The sequence below is a fragment of the Dictyostelium discoideum genome (genome assembly GCF_000004695.1).
Source record: "Dictyostelium discoideum AX4 chromosome 2 chromosome, whole genome shotgun sequence".
Taxonomy (NCBI): Eukaryota; Evosea; class Eumycetozoa; order Dictyosteliales; family Dictyosteliaceae; genus Dictyostelium; species Dictyostelium discoideum.
Genome location: NC_007088.5, coordinates 3,996,255 through 4,011,459, shown reverse-complemented (window position 1 = coordinate 4,011,459; position 15,205 = coordinate 3,996,255). Strand labels below are relative to the sequence as shown.

Below are 15,205 nucleotides of genomic sequence, written 5' to 3'. Positions count from 1 at the left end.
ATTTTATTTTATTTTATTTAATTATTTATTTTTTCTTTTTTTTTTTTTTATTTTTCACACTAACAAAAAATTAATATAAATAGTTTTTTTTTTTTGTTTTCTTATATTAATTTTCAAACAAAAAATTTTATAGAAATCAACTTTTTTTTTTTTATTATTAAATAAATAAATAATATGAGTAACGGGTAAATATTTTTTATTTTCTTTTTAATTTTTTTTTTTTCCCAGACATTTTTGGAAAAAAAAAAAAAAAAAAAAAAATACAAAAGAAAAAAATTAATGGAAATAATAGGGGGAGTCGCATAGAAAATAAAAAAATAGAGGCCACAAACCCACCAGCGCCGCCTAAAATCACTCTTCTACACCTTAATGATGAAATTTTTACATCCTACCACCCTTAATAATTTATTAATCTCATATTTTTAATTTTTTTTTTTTTTTTTAAATAGATACCCACAACAACCAGGTCAATATGGTGCCTATCCACCACAACAACCAGGTCAATATGGTGCTTACCCACCACAACAACAACAACCAGGCCATTATGGCGCACCACCACCACACCACCAACAACCAGGTCAATACGGTGCTTACCCACCACAACAAGGTGTTGGATATCCACCACAACCAAGTGCATTTGGACCACCACCACCAAGTGCATTTGGAGTACCACCACCATTACCACAACAACAACATGCACCACTAATTAGTCCAAATAAAAGTATTCCTTTACCACCAGGTGCAAGATTTACATCATCACCAATCTCAACATTCCAAATTAAAATTTTATCAGCTCGTAATTTAATTGCAGCAGATGTTGGTGGAACTTCAGATCCTTATGTAAAGATTAAAACACCAGCTACCAATGGCAAAGATTATAAAACTAGACATATTAGTAAATCATTGAACCCAATTTGGAATGAAACTTTTAATATCGATCTAGGCAATTGCGTCAATGATTTAGTCATCATTGAAGTTTACGACCATGATAAAGTGGGTTCCGACGATTTGATTGGGTTCGTCGCTTTGGACCCCTCCACTTTCCCACGTGGTATTGAAGTTGTCACTACTGAACAATTAAGTTTTGTCCCACATGGTGAGATTAACATTGCAATTACTGCAATCAATTTCGGTAGAGAATTAGTACCACCAACTTATAAATATGACTATGAAAGATGGAGAGCTTCCATTCCATCAATCTCAAAGAAAGGTAATGAAAAATTAAAAAATAAACAAAAGAAAAATGATCATAAAGCAAAGAAAAATAAACCATTAGGTATCTATCATAATAAATACCCACCACAAGGTTATTCTATCATTAATGGTTATGTTAAAAAGAATCCAAGTACTGCTCAACAAGTTGGTAAAGATGCTAAAAAATTTATTAAAAAATTATTTTAATGAATTAATTAAAAAAAAAAAAAAAAAAAAAAAAAAAAAAAAAAAAAAAAAAAAAATCAAATCTTATTTATTTATTTTAAAATAAAATAAAATAATAAAAAACATGTTGTTACATTATATTAAAAAAATAAAAATAAAAAAACTATTGAAATAACTAAATCAAATAATTGAAAAAAATAAATATAAAAATATAATATATTACATATTTTTTTTTTTTTTTTTCCCCTCTTTTTTTAAAATATAAATTTTTTTTTTTTTAATTATTAAAATAAATATTTAAAAACACAATGCCACATACAAGCGTTAAAAAGACAAAAACAAATATAAATCAACAAAAGTATATTGAAAATTGGGAAGGATATGAACATGTTAAGAGAAAATTGATTAAATTAAGAATGAAATATAAATGTTCATCAAATTCACTAAAAAGAATATGTGGGGGTGAAGAATTGATACATAATACATTATCAGCAATGAATGGAAACACATATAAAATAAAGCATGTTGTAATAGACCCATCCACCCCTGTGGTATATAATTTAAAGAGACATAATCATTTGTCGGCATATATAACAAGAAAGTATAATTTTTCACCATTTCTTGTTGAAAAAACCAAAGATGATTTATTTATGTAATAAAAAAAAAAAATAAAATAAAATAAAAATAAAATAAATTTCACAGATTTTGAAAAAATCTAAACAAATTTAATTTTAAAAAACAATTACATAATGTTTATATTTTTATTTATTATTATTATTATCAAAATATATTATTTTATTTTTTTCAATTTTCCTGGAAAATAATAAATTATTTATTATTTATTTTTATTTTTATTTTTTTTTAAAAAAAAATTGAAAATAATATTTTTAATTAGTATGTTGCCCCAACATACATATAAATTTTTTTTTTTTTTTTTTTTTAGCGCCTCTTTTTTAATTTTTTTTTTTTTAATTTATTTTTTTATTTTTATTTTTTTAATTAGTTTTTTTTTTTTTTTTTTTTATATATATATTGTATTAAAATTTTTAAACCTAAACAAATAAAATGACAAATAGAATAAAATCAAGTAATACACTTTTAACATTTGATGCAAATGAAGTAACCAATATTAAATTAGTTTGGGATATTGAAGAATTAAAGAATAAAGATAATAAAGAAAATAAAGACAAAGAAAATAAAGCACATATAAAAGATGAAGGTGAAGAAGAAGAACAAAAAGAAAAAAAAGAAGAGGAAGAGAAAGAAGATGATGGTGGACCAATATCATTTCATCCAACATATTCTCATCAAATATTTAATGAAGATAAAATTCAAGGATATGAACCTTGTAAAATTGATATCTATATGGGAGCAGGTTCTTTAACATCATATATTGATACAAATTATACATTACAATCTAAAAATTTAACAAATGTTGAAGGTGAATTTTTAAAAGTTTTTTCAAAACAAGATCCACCAATTTCAAAACAATCATTTTATAAAGTAATTATCTATAAATATACAACAATTATTTTTAATATATACATACTAATAAAATTTTAAAAAAAAGTATATAGAAGAAAAAGAAAAATTATTTAAACCAATTGGTAAAAAAATACATGAATATTCAATTATAGATAAAGAAAGTGGTAAAGAAACAGAGTATGAAATTTATTTTGGTAGGATAACAGATCAAGTCGTTTTTAGATATCATGAGAAACTTCAAATATTTGTATTATGGTATATAGATGGTTCCTCCTATATTTGGACTGATGATCCAAATTGGGATATATTTTTCATTTTTGAAAAGAGAATTATAGATGGTGAAAAAAGATATGGTATCACAGGTTATTCAACAATTTATAATTTTTATCATCATCCTGAACAAACTAGAGCTAGAATTAGTCAATATTTAATTTTACCACCTTATCAAAGAATGGGTCATGGAAGTAAGTAATTAATAATAATAATAATTACTATCATCGTCGAATTTTAAAAAAATATACACATATATTAATTTTTTTTTTTTTTTTTTTTTTTTTTTTAAAAGAATATTTATTTAATTCAATTTATCAATATTATAAAACAAATGATGGATTTTATGGACCAATTTATGATATTACAATTGAAGATCCAGCTGATGAATTTAATTTATTAAGAAATTATGTTGATTTAAAGAATATAATGGATGAAAAATTATTTGATAATGTAATATTAGATTTAAATGCAAATAATAAATCTGTATTTGAAGAAATTAGAAAGAAATTATTAATTCCATATGTATGTTTATTTTATAAATAATTTTTTCAAATATCATTTATTAATTATTTTTTTTTTTTTTTTTTTTTTTTTTTTTTTATTTTTATTTTTTGTAGAAACAATCAAAACTTTGTTTAGAAATTTATTTATTTAGTAAATTTTTAGGAACACCAAATTCAGATACAAAATATAAAGAATATAGAATTTCAATTAAAAAAAGACTTTATAAACAAAATATTGGTGATTCAGAACAAATTGAAAAGATTAAACAACAAGTGGCTGAAGAGAATCAAGAGAATTTACGTCTTGAACAAGAGGAATTACAAGAGTTACAAGATATTGAAAATAAAAAAAATGGTACAAATATTAAAGTCGATATCAAGCCTAAAGAATTGACAACACCTCCAGGACCTGAAAAAAATAAAGAAGAGATTGAAAAAGATAGATTAGAAGAAATACTTGAACTCTATAAAGAATTGGAAAAGAATTATCATAAAACTTTATCATCTTTAAATTTAATTTCAAAATAAAATATTTTTAAATATATATATTTAAAATAAAATTAAAAAATTTAAATTAATAATTATTAAAATTAATAGTAATCGAAATCTATTTAAATATTTCTAATCGTGTATTAATTTATAAAAAAAAAAAAAAAAAAAAAAATGGATTTTCTTAAAATAAAAAAAATAAATAATTTTTTGTGTTTATGTAAATATTTGTGGCTTTTTTTAGAATAATCATATCACCATTGGTGATTTTTTTTTTTTTTTTTTTTTTTTTTTATTATTTTTTTTTTTAAATTAAGAAAAATATATAAAAATTAAAAAATGGGGTTTAAATGGGAAATATTTATATATAACCACAAAAAAATTTCATTACCACTCACATACGTATATCATACATAAATACACCCCACACACTTTAATACAACATAAGCATTGTGTGGTGAAAATATGTAATACAGTTTGAAAAATATAAAAACCACAAAATTATATAAAAAAAAAAAAAAAATTTTAATAAAAGAAAAATAAAAAATAAAATAAAAATTAAACAATAATTCATGATAATTAAAAGAAAATAATAAACAAAAGTGAGTATAAAAAAAAAGAAAACTAAAAAAATATTTATTAAAAAAATAATAATAATAATAATACTAAAAAATCCTCAAAAAAAAAAAAATAAATAAATAAATAAAAAAATATAAAAAAACCCAACAACAAAAAAAAAAAAAAAAAGATTTTTTTTTATTGTTTTTTTGTTTTTTTTAAAATTGTTGGGACAAACACGATTACTGCTTTTTTACAACTTTTTTTTTTTTTTTTTTTTTTCCTCCATGCTTAATCTCTAACTTATTTTTTATATTTATAAAATACAAAAAAAAAAAATCTATAGATTAATAAATAATTGTAATATTCAAATAAAATAAAATAAAATAAAATATTGTAAAAACATTTTTTTAATAATAATAAAAATAAAATAATAAACACACAATTAATAATTATATATATTATATATTTAAACCGAAAATTTTAGAAATAGAAATATATATATATATATATAAATTTTATTTATTTATTTATTTATTTTTAGAATGATAGAAAATGAAGAATTTAAAAATTTAAATGATCATTGGAGAAATACCATTGAAAAATTATCAATCTACAAGGATATTAGCGAACAAACCTTGGAAAGATGTGATGAATCATTTATAGAAACAAAGAAAAAGATTTGTCAAGATTTCGATACAATTATAAATTATCTTACAGATAGAAAGATTGAATTACTTCAACAATTAGGTGAAGAATTAGAAGCACATAAACAACAAATTGAATCAAATAGAGATAAATCAATGATGTTAATTGAACAATTAAATAAGAAAATGAATTCACCTTCAAAATTTGATATTAATATTAATTCAAGTGGTGGCGGTGGTAGTGGAGGAGTAGTATTTAGCGGTGGTGGTGGTGGTGGATTATCACATAGTACAAGTTATAGTGGTAATTTATCAAATTATTTATCAGCATCATCAGGTTTCGCTTCATCACCTTTAAATTATTCAACATCATCATTAATGGTCACTAATAATAATAATAACAATCCAATGACATCACCATTAAAAAAGTCAACTTCATTTCAAACTGATTATTTACAAGTTTTAAAAGAATCAATATCATATATTGAATGGGATTGGAAAGATGAATTTCAAGAGAATAATACAACCAATAGAAAAATAATTAAACAACCAAAACCAATTTCATCAATGGCTTCAGATTTAATATTAAATAGTAGTTTTAAAAGTTTTGATGATTTAAATAAAAAATTTCAAGAATTTTCAAATAATAATGATGATACAGATGACTATGATAATAATAATAATAATAATAATGATAATAAAGATGATTTTGATAATTGTGAGAATAATAATAATGGTGATAGTTTAAAAATGAAATCAAATAAAAAATTAAAAATATTTGGAAAATTAAAATTTAAAATTATTGAAACTTTGGAATATAAAAGATTGAATTCAAATTTAGAAGATACAAAATGTATTTATTCAATTGGTGGAAAATGTAAGGATGGATTCGACCAATATTCAATTGAAAAATTTGATTTTAAACAAGGTTTATGGAGATCATTACAATCGATACCATCAATAATGGATAATGATTTCACTGGTAATTTCGATGGAAAGAATCATATTTATCTATTTGGTGGCTCATTACAACCAACTCGTATATTAAAATATAATTTATTAGAAGACCAATGGGAGATTATTGAAACAAACAATAATAATAATAATAATAATAATGGTGCTAATGGTGCCAATGGTAATATTGAAATTCCAGATAATGGTAGATTTTTACATTGTTTCAGTATTTGATGGTAAACAAAATATTTATTTAATTGGTGGATTCCCAAAGATCGACATCAATTTTAAAATTTAATATTATCACTGAACAATTTTCAAAACAGCAATCCAAATCTACAACATCTTCAAGAAATCTTTGGAGTATGGGTGCAATTTATAAAGAAGATAATAATTCAATCTATTTAATTGGTGGTTGTAATATAACTAGACAATCAGTTGATACACTTGAACGTTATGATATTGATAATGATAGTTTTACTACCTTATCTCCATTACCAGTCAGTTGTTATGGTGCTGGTGTTTTCTATGATGATCAAGAACATTATATTTACGTTTTAGGTGGTTACAATTCAAAAGAGAATAAATGTTTATCAATAATTCAAAGATATGATCTTTTAGATAATAGTTGGTCAGTTTTAACCAATAATCATGATGATGATGATGATGATGATGGTGATAGTGGTGGTGGTCTACAAAATCTTTTATTACCAAAACCAATGATGATAAATGGTAATTCTATAATTTTTGATTCTTCGAAAAGGATAGTTCACATTTTAGGTGGATATAATAATGTCACAAAAGAATCAATAGATGATATCTACACATTAGATATTTCAAATATTTTGGATGAAAACCTTTCAAATAAAATCAATTGGGAAGTTAATAAAATACCACAATTTAAAAATTCTAAATTTAAAGGTGGTACTTCAATTTTAGTTCAAAAATAATCAAATTTATAATATTATATTATATAATTAATTTTTAAAAAAAAAAAAAAAAAAAAAAAAAAAAAAAAAATGTAAATAAAGAAATGTAAAAAGAATATAAAAATATATAAAATAAAAAAAAAATAAGGAAATAATAAAATAATAATAATAAATATATAATTAAGAAATAAATAAAAAAAGTATCTTAATTATATATTTATTATTATTATTTTATCACCAATAAAAAGTTTCCAAGTTATTTTATTATTATCCCATAAATTCGCTTCTCTTTTAAAAAAAAATAAAAAAATAAAAATTTTACATATGACAAAAAAAAAAAAAAAAAAATTCATTTTATTTTGTTAAAAATGGAACAAGTAGACGATAGAGTATGTCATATAGAAGAAGATATTGATTATGATCATGATGATGAAAGTAAGGTATAGATATTTTTTAATTAAATATATATGTAAAATATTTACCTTTACATCCTCGAATAGTAAATTGGCTGAATTCAAAAAAGGAGGAACTCTACAAAGAATTTGAATCACTAGTAAAATCAGTCAGCGATAATCAAAAAAAAATTAAAGAAATCAAAAATGCAAAAAAGAAAAATAAAACCGACAATAATAATAATAATAATAACAATAATAAAATTATATTATTTAATAATAATAAAACCAATAATAATAATAATAATGAAACCAATAATAATGATAATAATAATAATAATAATAATAATAATAATAATAATAATGAAAGGAAAAGAAATATAGAAATAAATGAAACTTTAACAATGAAAGAATATTTATTAAAAAAGTTTAAAGGTGATAGTTATGATTCTATGCAATTTTGGGAGGAAGAAAAAAAAGAAGAAGAAAGAGAAGAGAGAAAAAAGGGTTTCTTTAAAAGATTAAACCACAAATCACTTTTAGATGATATTATTAATACAAGTAAAGATTTACATGAAGAAGAAAAGAATCACTTCTTTCAATTATATGGTTATTCATTTTATAATAAAAATTCAAAATGGTTCACTATTGATAATATCAGTAATATTAGATGTAGAAAAGACGATCCTGATGATATTGAAACTATTGTTAATAATTATAATACAATTGTGGAAGATTATGAAAATCCTTTAAACGATAATTCAGATTCAATTTTAATTAGGTTTGATAATGGTTATAAAAGTATTATCATTATTATTATTATTTTTTTTTTTTTATTATTATCATCAAAAACTAACTTTTTTTTTTTTTTATTTTTATTTCAGATAAATACTATACTTTTTATTTAGTTTATTTATCCCTTAAAGATATTACTAACGACAATCCTAATAATAATAATAATAATAATAATAATAATAATAATAATAATAATAATAATAATAATAATAATAATAATAATAATAATAATAATAATAATAATAATAATAATAATAATAATAATAATAATAATAATAATAATAATACCAATGGTACTATAAGAAAACCAAGACCATCAGTTAATAATGATAATGATAATGATAATGATAATGATAATGATAATGATAATGATAATGATAATGATAATGATAATGATAATGATAATGATAATGATAATGATAATGATAATGATAATGATAATGATAATGATAATGATAATGATAATGATAATGATAATAATAATAATAATAATAATAATAATAATAATAATAATAATAATAATAATAATAATAATAATAATAATAATAATAATAATAATGGTAATAATAATAATGGTAATAATAATGGTAATAACAATGGTAATGGTAATGGTAATAATAAAGAAGACAAAGATGAAGATAATGAAAATAAAATTGTAATTAAAAATCATACTTTACCATATTGGTTACCACTTGAAGCAATTAGGAAAAATTATTTAAAAGCATACCCAAAAACAAATTTAAAAGGATTTTGTGAATTGGTTCAAGGTATTTTAGATGGTTTCTTAAAAAGAAAGGTTTGCTTTAGAAAGTTTACCAAAATATTCAAACAAGCACAAGATATTAACTTTAAAACGGAAATTGATTTAAATACAAGACATGATGCCACCTATACAAAGTTTTTGGTTTTAAATGAAGAAGATGTACTTTTAGAAATTGAATATAAACAAATAACAAGTAGAATTCCATCCACACTAATAATTCATGAATCCTTCTTTTCTGAATCTCTAAGATTAACTATCTTATCATTAAAAAATTATAACGACAATCCTAATAATAATAATAATAATAATAATAATAATAATAATAATAATAATAATAAAAACAATAATGATGAATTAACAAATCTAGGAGATGATCAAAATGATGATTATTTAGATGATAGATTATTAGAAATTTTAATAAATCGATTTAATTTATAAATCAGATTTGCACATTAAAAAAAAAAAAAAAAAAAAAAAAAAACAAAAACTTTATTTTATATTATTTATAACACTAGGAAAGATTATTTACATAAAAAGTATTGTGGATAATAACCATTTTTATTTATTTTTTTTTATTTTTGTTTTTATTTTTTATTTTTTTATTTTAGTTGGTCGAAATCAATCATTCAAGGAGAGCTGTAAAGATCCTCTGAAACATGAGTTGTTTGTTGTGTTTCTTCTTGTAGTGATTGATTTTGTTGATCATCTGAACCATTTTTTTGGTTTTCGTCAGTAAACTTTTCATTTGATCTTAAAACACTTTGATTATCGCTATTTTCGTTTTTATTGTCGTTGTTGTTGTTGCTGTTGCTGTTGTTGTTGTTGCTGTTGCTGCTGTTGTTATTACTATTGTCGGCATAATTATTATTATTATTATTATTATTATTATTATTATTATTATTATTATTATTATTATTATTATTATTATTATTATTATTATTATTATTAGTATTATTATTAGTATTATTATCGTTATCACCATTGTTATTATGATTTGGGCTGTTTCTATTACTATTGTTATTACTATTATTATTACTATTGTTATTACTATTGCTATTGCTATTATTATTATTAATAATATTATTATTATTATTGTTGTTGCTATTACCATTATTTGAGTTATTATTTGAGTTATTATTATTATTTGAGTTATTGTTTTTGTTATCGTTATTGGTATTTAAATTGTTATTAGGTGAATTGCTTTTATTGGCATTTGAGCCATTCGTTATATTACGATTGTTGCTGTTATTGCTGTTGTTATTGCTGTTGTTATTGCTGTTGTTATTGCTGTTGTTTCTATTATTAATACCATTATTATTATTATTGCTATTACTATTACTATTATTGTTGCTGTTATTATTGTTGTTGAGTAAACCATTTCTATGAGTTTCATAAAACTTTGTATGATGGTGAGTACAATAAACAGTACCCTTTGATTTTTGTACTGGCATAACACATTTCTTATTCTTTGCATTACTATATTGACAAAATATATTACCACTGTTTGGATCGAGTGGACTATGATGCCAACAATATTTAGATTTTGGTAAAGCTTTACTCTTACATAATCTATCTTTAGATGAACCTATACACATACCTTCTTCTGGAATTTGTGGTTGTGGTTGTTGTTGTTGTTGTAGCTGTGATTGATTATTATTTTGATTTTGATTTTGGTTTTGGTTTTGATTTTGATTTTGATATGTATTACCACCTGTTAGTAATGATGATATTAAAGAACCGCCACTACTACTACTATTACTATTACTACTACTACTTTTACTTTTATATTTATCGTTTGAATTATTTATATTGGAACGTGGTTGATTTACTCCACTTCTGCTACTACCACTACTACCACTACTATAATCCTTTAGATTTTTAAGAGGGTTATTTGACCCACTATTGTTTGTAGTAATTGGTTTATCTTGAAAACCTTTGTCATCTTCTATATCTGCTTCAGAGTCTGATGATAAATCTTCAAATTTTAATAATCTGTCCAATAAAAATCTTTTTTTTTTTTTTTTTTTTTTTTTTTTTTTTGGAAAATGAAAAAAAAAAAAAAAAATTTTTGCCAAAATAAATAAAAATTTATTGCAATTTTTATATTTATTGTTTAGAAAATAAAAAAAAAAAATAAAAATATGGACCTTTTTTCTTTAGGTAATTTTTTATTTTTTTTTTTCACAATATACAATGTTGTTGTGGTTTTAATCAAGTCGGATGACAAAATCGAATATTTTCTTTTTAACGAATCAAACTTGGATTTGAGGTCAGCTTGAATGAGTTTTAAATTGGTTAGTTATTATTTTTTTAGATCCCGGTTTTTTTTTTTTTTTTTTTTTTTTTTTTTTTTTTTTTTTTTTTTTTTTTCTTCTCGTATTAATATTTAAAAATTAAGATATATTATACTTACAATCTGAATTAGATAATGAAGACGATGATGAATCTAATTTAATTTTTGATGAAGATGATGGTGATGAAGATGATGCTCTATAGCCACTATTACTGCTACTACTACTTCCACTACCACTTCCACTATTATTACTGCTACTTCCAAGCATTGCTGCTAAAATACCTCCATTGCTCATTTTTTGAATATTTGAGAAAAGATCTTTATATCTATATTATAATAAAAAAAAAAAAAAAAAGAAATTTTTTTTTAAAAGATAGTTTTATATATATATATATAAAAAAAAAATGTTAAAGATATTAAATAAATGTAATGAGAGTAAAAAAAAAAAAAAAAGGTTTTTTATTTTATTTTTTTTTTATTTTTTTTTTTTTTGAAAAATTCAAATTTAAAAACAAAGAGAAAAAAAAAAAAAAAAAAAAAAAAAATAAACGAACAGGATCTAAAAAAAAAAAAAAAAGAAAAAGAAAAAGAAAAAGAATAATGTTTTTGGTTGGTTATTAAAATTACTTTTTATTTATAAATTGTTTTAAAATTTTATAATTATTATTTTTAATATTTTTTTTATGTAAGTTTTTATTAATAATTATTAATTTTTTTTTATTTTTTATTAATAATTCTATATTTATTACTTTATTTTATTTCTTTTTTTTTTTTTTTTTTTTTTTTTTTTAAACAAAAATTATAAATTTTTTTTTAATTTTTTTATTTTTTATTTGAAAAAATACAAAAAATCATTTTTTTAAAAAAGGTATTTAAAAACAAAGAAAGGGTAAAATTTAAAAAAAAAAAAATATATAAATAAAATTATGCTTGGAGTTCCAAATTCATTTTTTTATTTTTATTTTTTTTTTTTTTTTTTTTTTTTTTTTAATTTTTTAATTTTTTCATTTTTCTAAAAATTTTTTTTTTCATTTGATCATTTTTAAATTACCAAAAGAATTAATATATAAAAAAAAAACAAAAATAAAAAAATAAAATGGTATGGTTTTATTTCCTAATTTAGTTAAAAACAACTTATTATTAGTTAATTTTTTTATTTATTTTTATTAACTTATTATTTTTTTTTTTTTTTTTTTTTTTTATAATTTTTTTTATATATTTTTTTTTACCTTTTCAATATTTTCAAATTAAAAATTTTAGTCTCACACAATCGTTTTATTACAAACCACCATGGGAAAATCAAGTCGTACCTTTATGGATTACGAATCTGTAAACCAAGCTATTGAAGGTGAGTTTATTTATTTACATTTCATTTTTTTTTTTTTTTTTTTTAATATAAATTTTAACTCTCTCTTCCTTTTTTTTTTAAAATGGGATTCAATCATTCACTCATTTTAATTTTATAAAATTTAGGTATTTGTAATATGTATGAACAAAGACTTAAACAAGAACGTCCAAATCAGAAAAATATTACCTATGACATTTCTCAATTATTTAAATTTATAGATAGTTTAGCCGATTTATCATGTTTGGTGTAAAGTTTTTTTTTTTTTTTTCATTGAATTTTTTTAAATAGAATCAATGGATTTTCAAAATATAATATGATATAGTATTTTATATTTGTAGTAATATCAATATTTATTAATAATTCATTTTTTTTTTTTTTTTTTTTTTTTTTTTTTATTACAGATACACATCTCATATCAACGCTTACACACCATACAACAAAGAATGGATAAAAACTAAAATCATCAACCATCTCCAAAAATTAGCTCAATAAACTTATGTTCAACTAATAATTATTATGAATAAATGTAATGTTAGAAAAAAAAAAAAAAAAAAAAAAAAATCTTTACACAATTTAACTATTATTTTTATTATTATTTAATTTATTGTAGCACTATCAAGTTACAAATAACATTGTGTGCGTGTGTGTGTGCGTGTGTTCATACATTTTGTACCCACTTTAACTCATTGTTATTATATTATATTATATAATATATTGTAAAAAAAAAAAAAAAATAATAAAAAATTAAAAAAAAAAATAAAATCTTGTTATAATTAATAATGTTTTTTTATTTGTTTTTTAATTGTTTTTTTTTTTTTTTTTTTTTTTTTTTTTTTTTTTGGAAATTTGTAATCCAACCCAAAAGGGGGTAAAAACAATTTAGTAAATTTACTTTTTTTTATTTTTATTACTATTATTATTTTATTTTTTATACATTTTCCACCATTTGAAATTCAAACACACACACATAATTATCAATATTTTTTAATTTTTGTTTATTTGTTTATTTTTTTTTATATTCATTTGTGTGTTTTGCAGTTCAATAAATTAATTTTATTTTTTGTGATAAACTTTATAAATCGTATAGTTTTTTTTTATTTTTTTTTATTTTTTTTAAATAGAATAACTTCCAGTTTAAAACAATAAAAAAAATGACAGATTTTAGTAATCAAGATTTAGTTCCATGTTTTGCATTTGCATGCTTAAATTTAAGATCTTCAAGTGATTTTGATGCAGACCATGGTGTAAAACAAGGTAAAGTATCTTTTTTTTTTTTTTTTTTTTTTTTTTTTTTTTTTTTTTAATAAATTTTATTTTTAAACATTTCCTAAAAACTAATCTTTTATTTTTTTTAATTTAATAAAATCAGGTATTCTAAATTTTAAATATGATAGAAAAGGTATGGGTAAAGGAGGTGAAGGATGGAAACCATCAATTAGTGATAGAAATCAATTTATTATTGCATCATCAATGATTCCAATGAAATTTGTTAAATTGGATTTACAAGGTAAAATAATTTTTATTACTTATTATTAATAATTTTATTATTAATTTTTATTAATTTTTTTTTTTTTTTTTAAAAAATAAAAAGGATCAGGTAATTCAGAATCATTTGTAACAAGTTATATAATTAGATATAGTTTAAATAATAAGAAATGGTATGAATATAAGAATGGTGAAATTTTTAAAGGAAATACTGATAATGAGTCTATTGTAAGTCAGACGTTGGATCCACCAATTATAGCAAGATCAATTTCAATACATCCAGTACAGTGGAAGAACGATATCGGATTACGTTGGGAACTTTATACAAAAGAGTTTGAAGAACTTTCACCACAGATTCAAATGGGTACTATATCAATTGGCGATAAAACTTTGGGAAATGAGAAATCACCTCTAGAGTATACCCGTAAAGTTCAATTTGAAAAAGAGTTTATCGGAATTCCAAAAATATCGTTAGGTATAAAATCATTGGATTACTCGAATATTAATGGTCAACATAGATGTAGTGTCGAGGCAAAGAACGTAACTCCAAAAGGCTTTGATTGCATCTTCAAACGTTATGATAACCTAATCAATGAACTATCCATAGATTTCACTGCTGCTTGGACTGATGATTTAATTGATGTAAATTTAATTCATGATAAAGAATTTAAAAATGCAAATTCATTATTCTTTTATAAAAAATCTTCACAACCATCACAATAATTAAATAAATAAATAAATAATTTTTTTTAAAATTTTATTTTTTGTTATTTTTAAAACATTTTTGTTATTTTTAAAATTTTGTTTTTGGGTGGGGGTTCATCAAAGATAATTAAAGTTCAATCATCACAAGTGTTTTTATTTTTATTTTTAATTTTATTTTTTTTATTTTTTTTTTTATTTTTATTTTT

The 15,205-nt window shown here is 20.5% G+C and overlaps 8 protein-coding genes across 8 annotated transcripts; 7 read left to right on the top strand and 1 right to left on the bottom strand.

Moving 5' to 3' along the window:
• Window positions 1-174: 174 nt before the first annotated feature.
• Window positions 175-1,401, top strand: DDB_G0274273 (hypothetical protein; the record flags this gene model as incomplete). Its single annotated transcript, XM_638883.1, has 2 exons — window positions 175-185; window positions 450-1,401. 2 exons carry the CDS (start codon window positions 175-177, stop codon window positions 1,399-1,401), a joined length of 963 nt encoding a protein of 320 aa, XP_643975.1.
• A 287-nt stretch (window positions 1,402-1,688) lies between these two features.
• DDB_G0274271 (hypothetical protein) lies at window positions 1,689-2,036 on the top strand (the record flags this gene model as incomplete). Its single annotated transcript, XM_638882.1, has 1 exon — window positions 1,689-2,036. The coding sequence occupies one exon, from the start codon at window positions 1,689-1,691 to the stop codon at window positions 2,034-2,036; it is 348 nt and encodes a 115-aa protein (XP_643974.1).
• Window positions 2,037-2,445: 409 nt separating this feature from the next.
• Window positions 2,446-4,169, top strand: DDB_G0274269 (hypothetical protein; the record flags this gene model as incomplete). Its single annotated transcript, XM_638881.1, has 4 exons — window positions 2,446-2,883; window positions 2,951-3,329; window positions 3,431-3,660; window positions 3,756-4,169. The coding sequence occupies 4 exons, from the start codon at window positions 2,446-2,448 to the stop codon at window positions 4,167-4,169; spliced, it is 1,461 nt and encodes a 486-aa protein (XP_643973.1).
• Window positions 4,170-5,233: 1,064 nt separating this feature from the next.
• On the top strand, window positions 5,234-7,239 carry DDB_G0274267 (Kelch repeat-containing protein; the record flags this gene model as incomplete). Its single annotated transcript, XM_002649134.1, is given in 1 exon segment — window positions 5,234-7,239. A coding segment is annotated over 1 exon segment (2,006 nt).
• A 347-nt stretch (window positions 7,240-7,586) lies between these two features.
• On the top strand, window positions 7,587-9,606 carry DDB_G0274823 (hypothetical protein; the record flags this gene model as incomplete). The annotated part of the gene is made up of 3 exons (XM_638878.1): window positions 7,587-7,653; window positions 7,809-8,411; window positions 8,495-9,606. The coding sequence occupies 3 exons, from the start codon at window positions 7,587-7,589 to the stop codon at window positions 9,604-9,606; spliced, it is 1,782 nt and encodes a 593-aa protein (XP_643970.1).
• A 188-nt stretch (window positions 9,607-9,794) lies between these two features.
• Window positions 9,795-11,756, bottom strand: DB10 (coronin binding protein; the record flags this gene model as incomplete). The annotated part of the gene is made up of 3 exons (XM_638877.2): window positions 9,795-11,175; window positions 11,316-11,442; window positions 11,582-11,756. 3 exons carry the CDS (start codon window positions 11,754-11,756, stop codon window positions 9,795-9,797), a joined length of 1,683 nt encoding a protein of 560 aa, XP_643969.2.
• An 801-nt stretch (window positions 11,757-12,557) lies between these two features.
• On the top strand, window positions 12,558-13,301 carry erh (enhancer of rudimentary family protein; the record flags this gene model as incomplete). The annotated part of the gene is made up of 4 exons (XM_638876.1): window positions 12,558-12,560; window positions 12,722-12,809; window positions 12,935-13,055; window positions 13,211-13,301. The coding sequence occupies 4 exons, from the start codon at window positions 12,558-12,560 to the stop codon at window positions 13,299-13,301; spliced, it is 303 nt and encodes a 100-aa protein (XP_643968.1).
• Window positions 13,302-13,960: 659 nt separating this feature from the next.
• DDB_G0274309 (discoidin-like protein) lies at window positions 13,961-15,017 on the top strand (the record flags this gene model as incomplete). The annotated part of the gene is made up of 3 exons (XM_638875.1): window positions 13,961-14,063; window positions 14,179-14,316; window positions 14,401-15,017. 3 exons carry the CDS (start codon window positions 13,961-13,963, stop codon window positions 15,015-15,017), a joined length of 858 nt encoding a protein of 285 aa, XP_643967.1.
• Window positions 15,018-15,205: the final 188 nt, after the last annotated feature.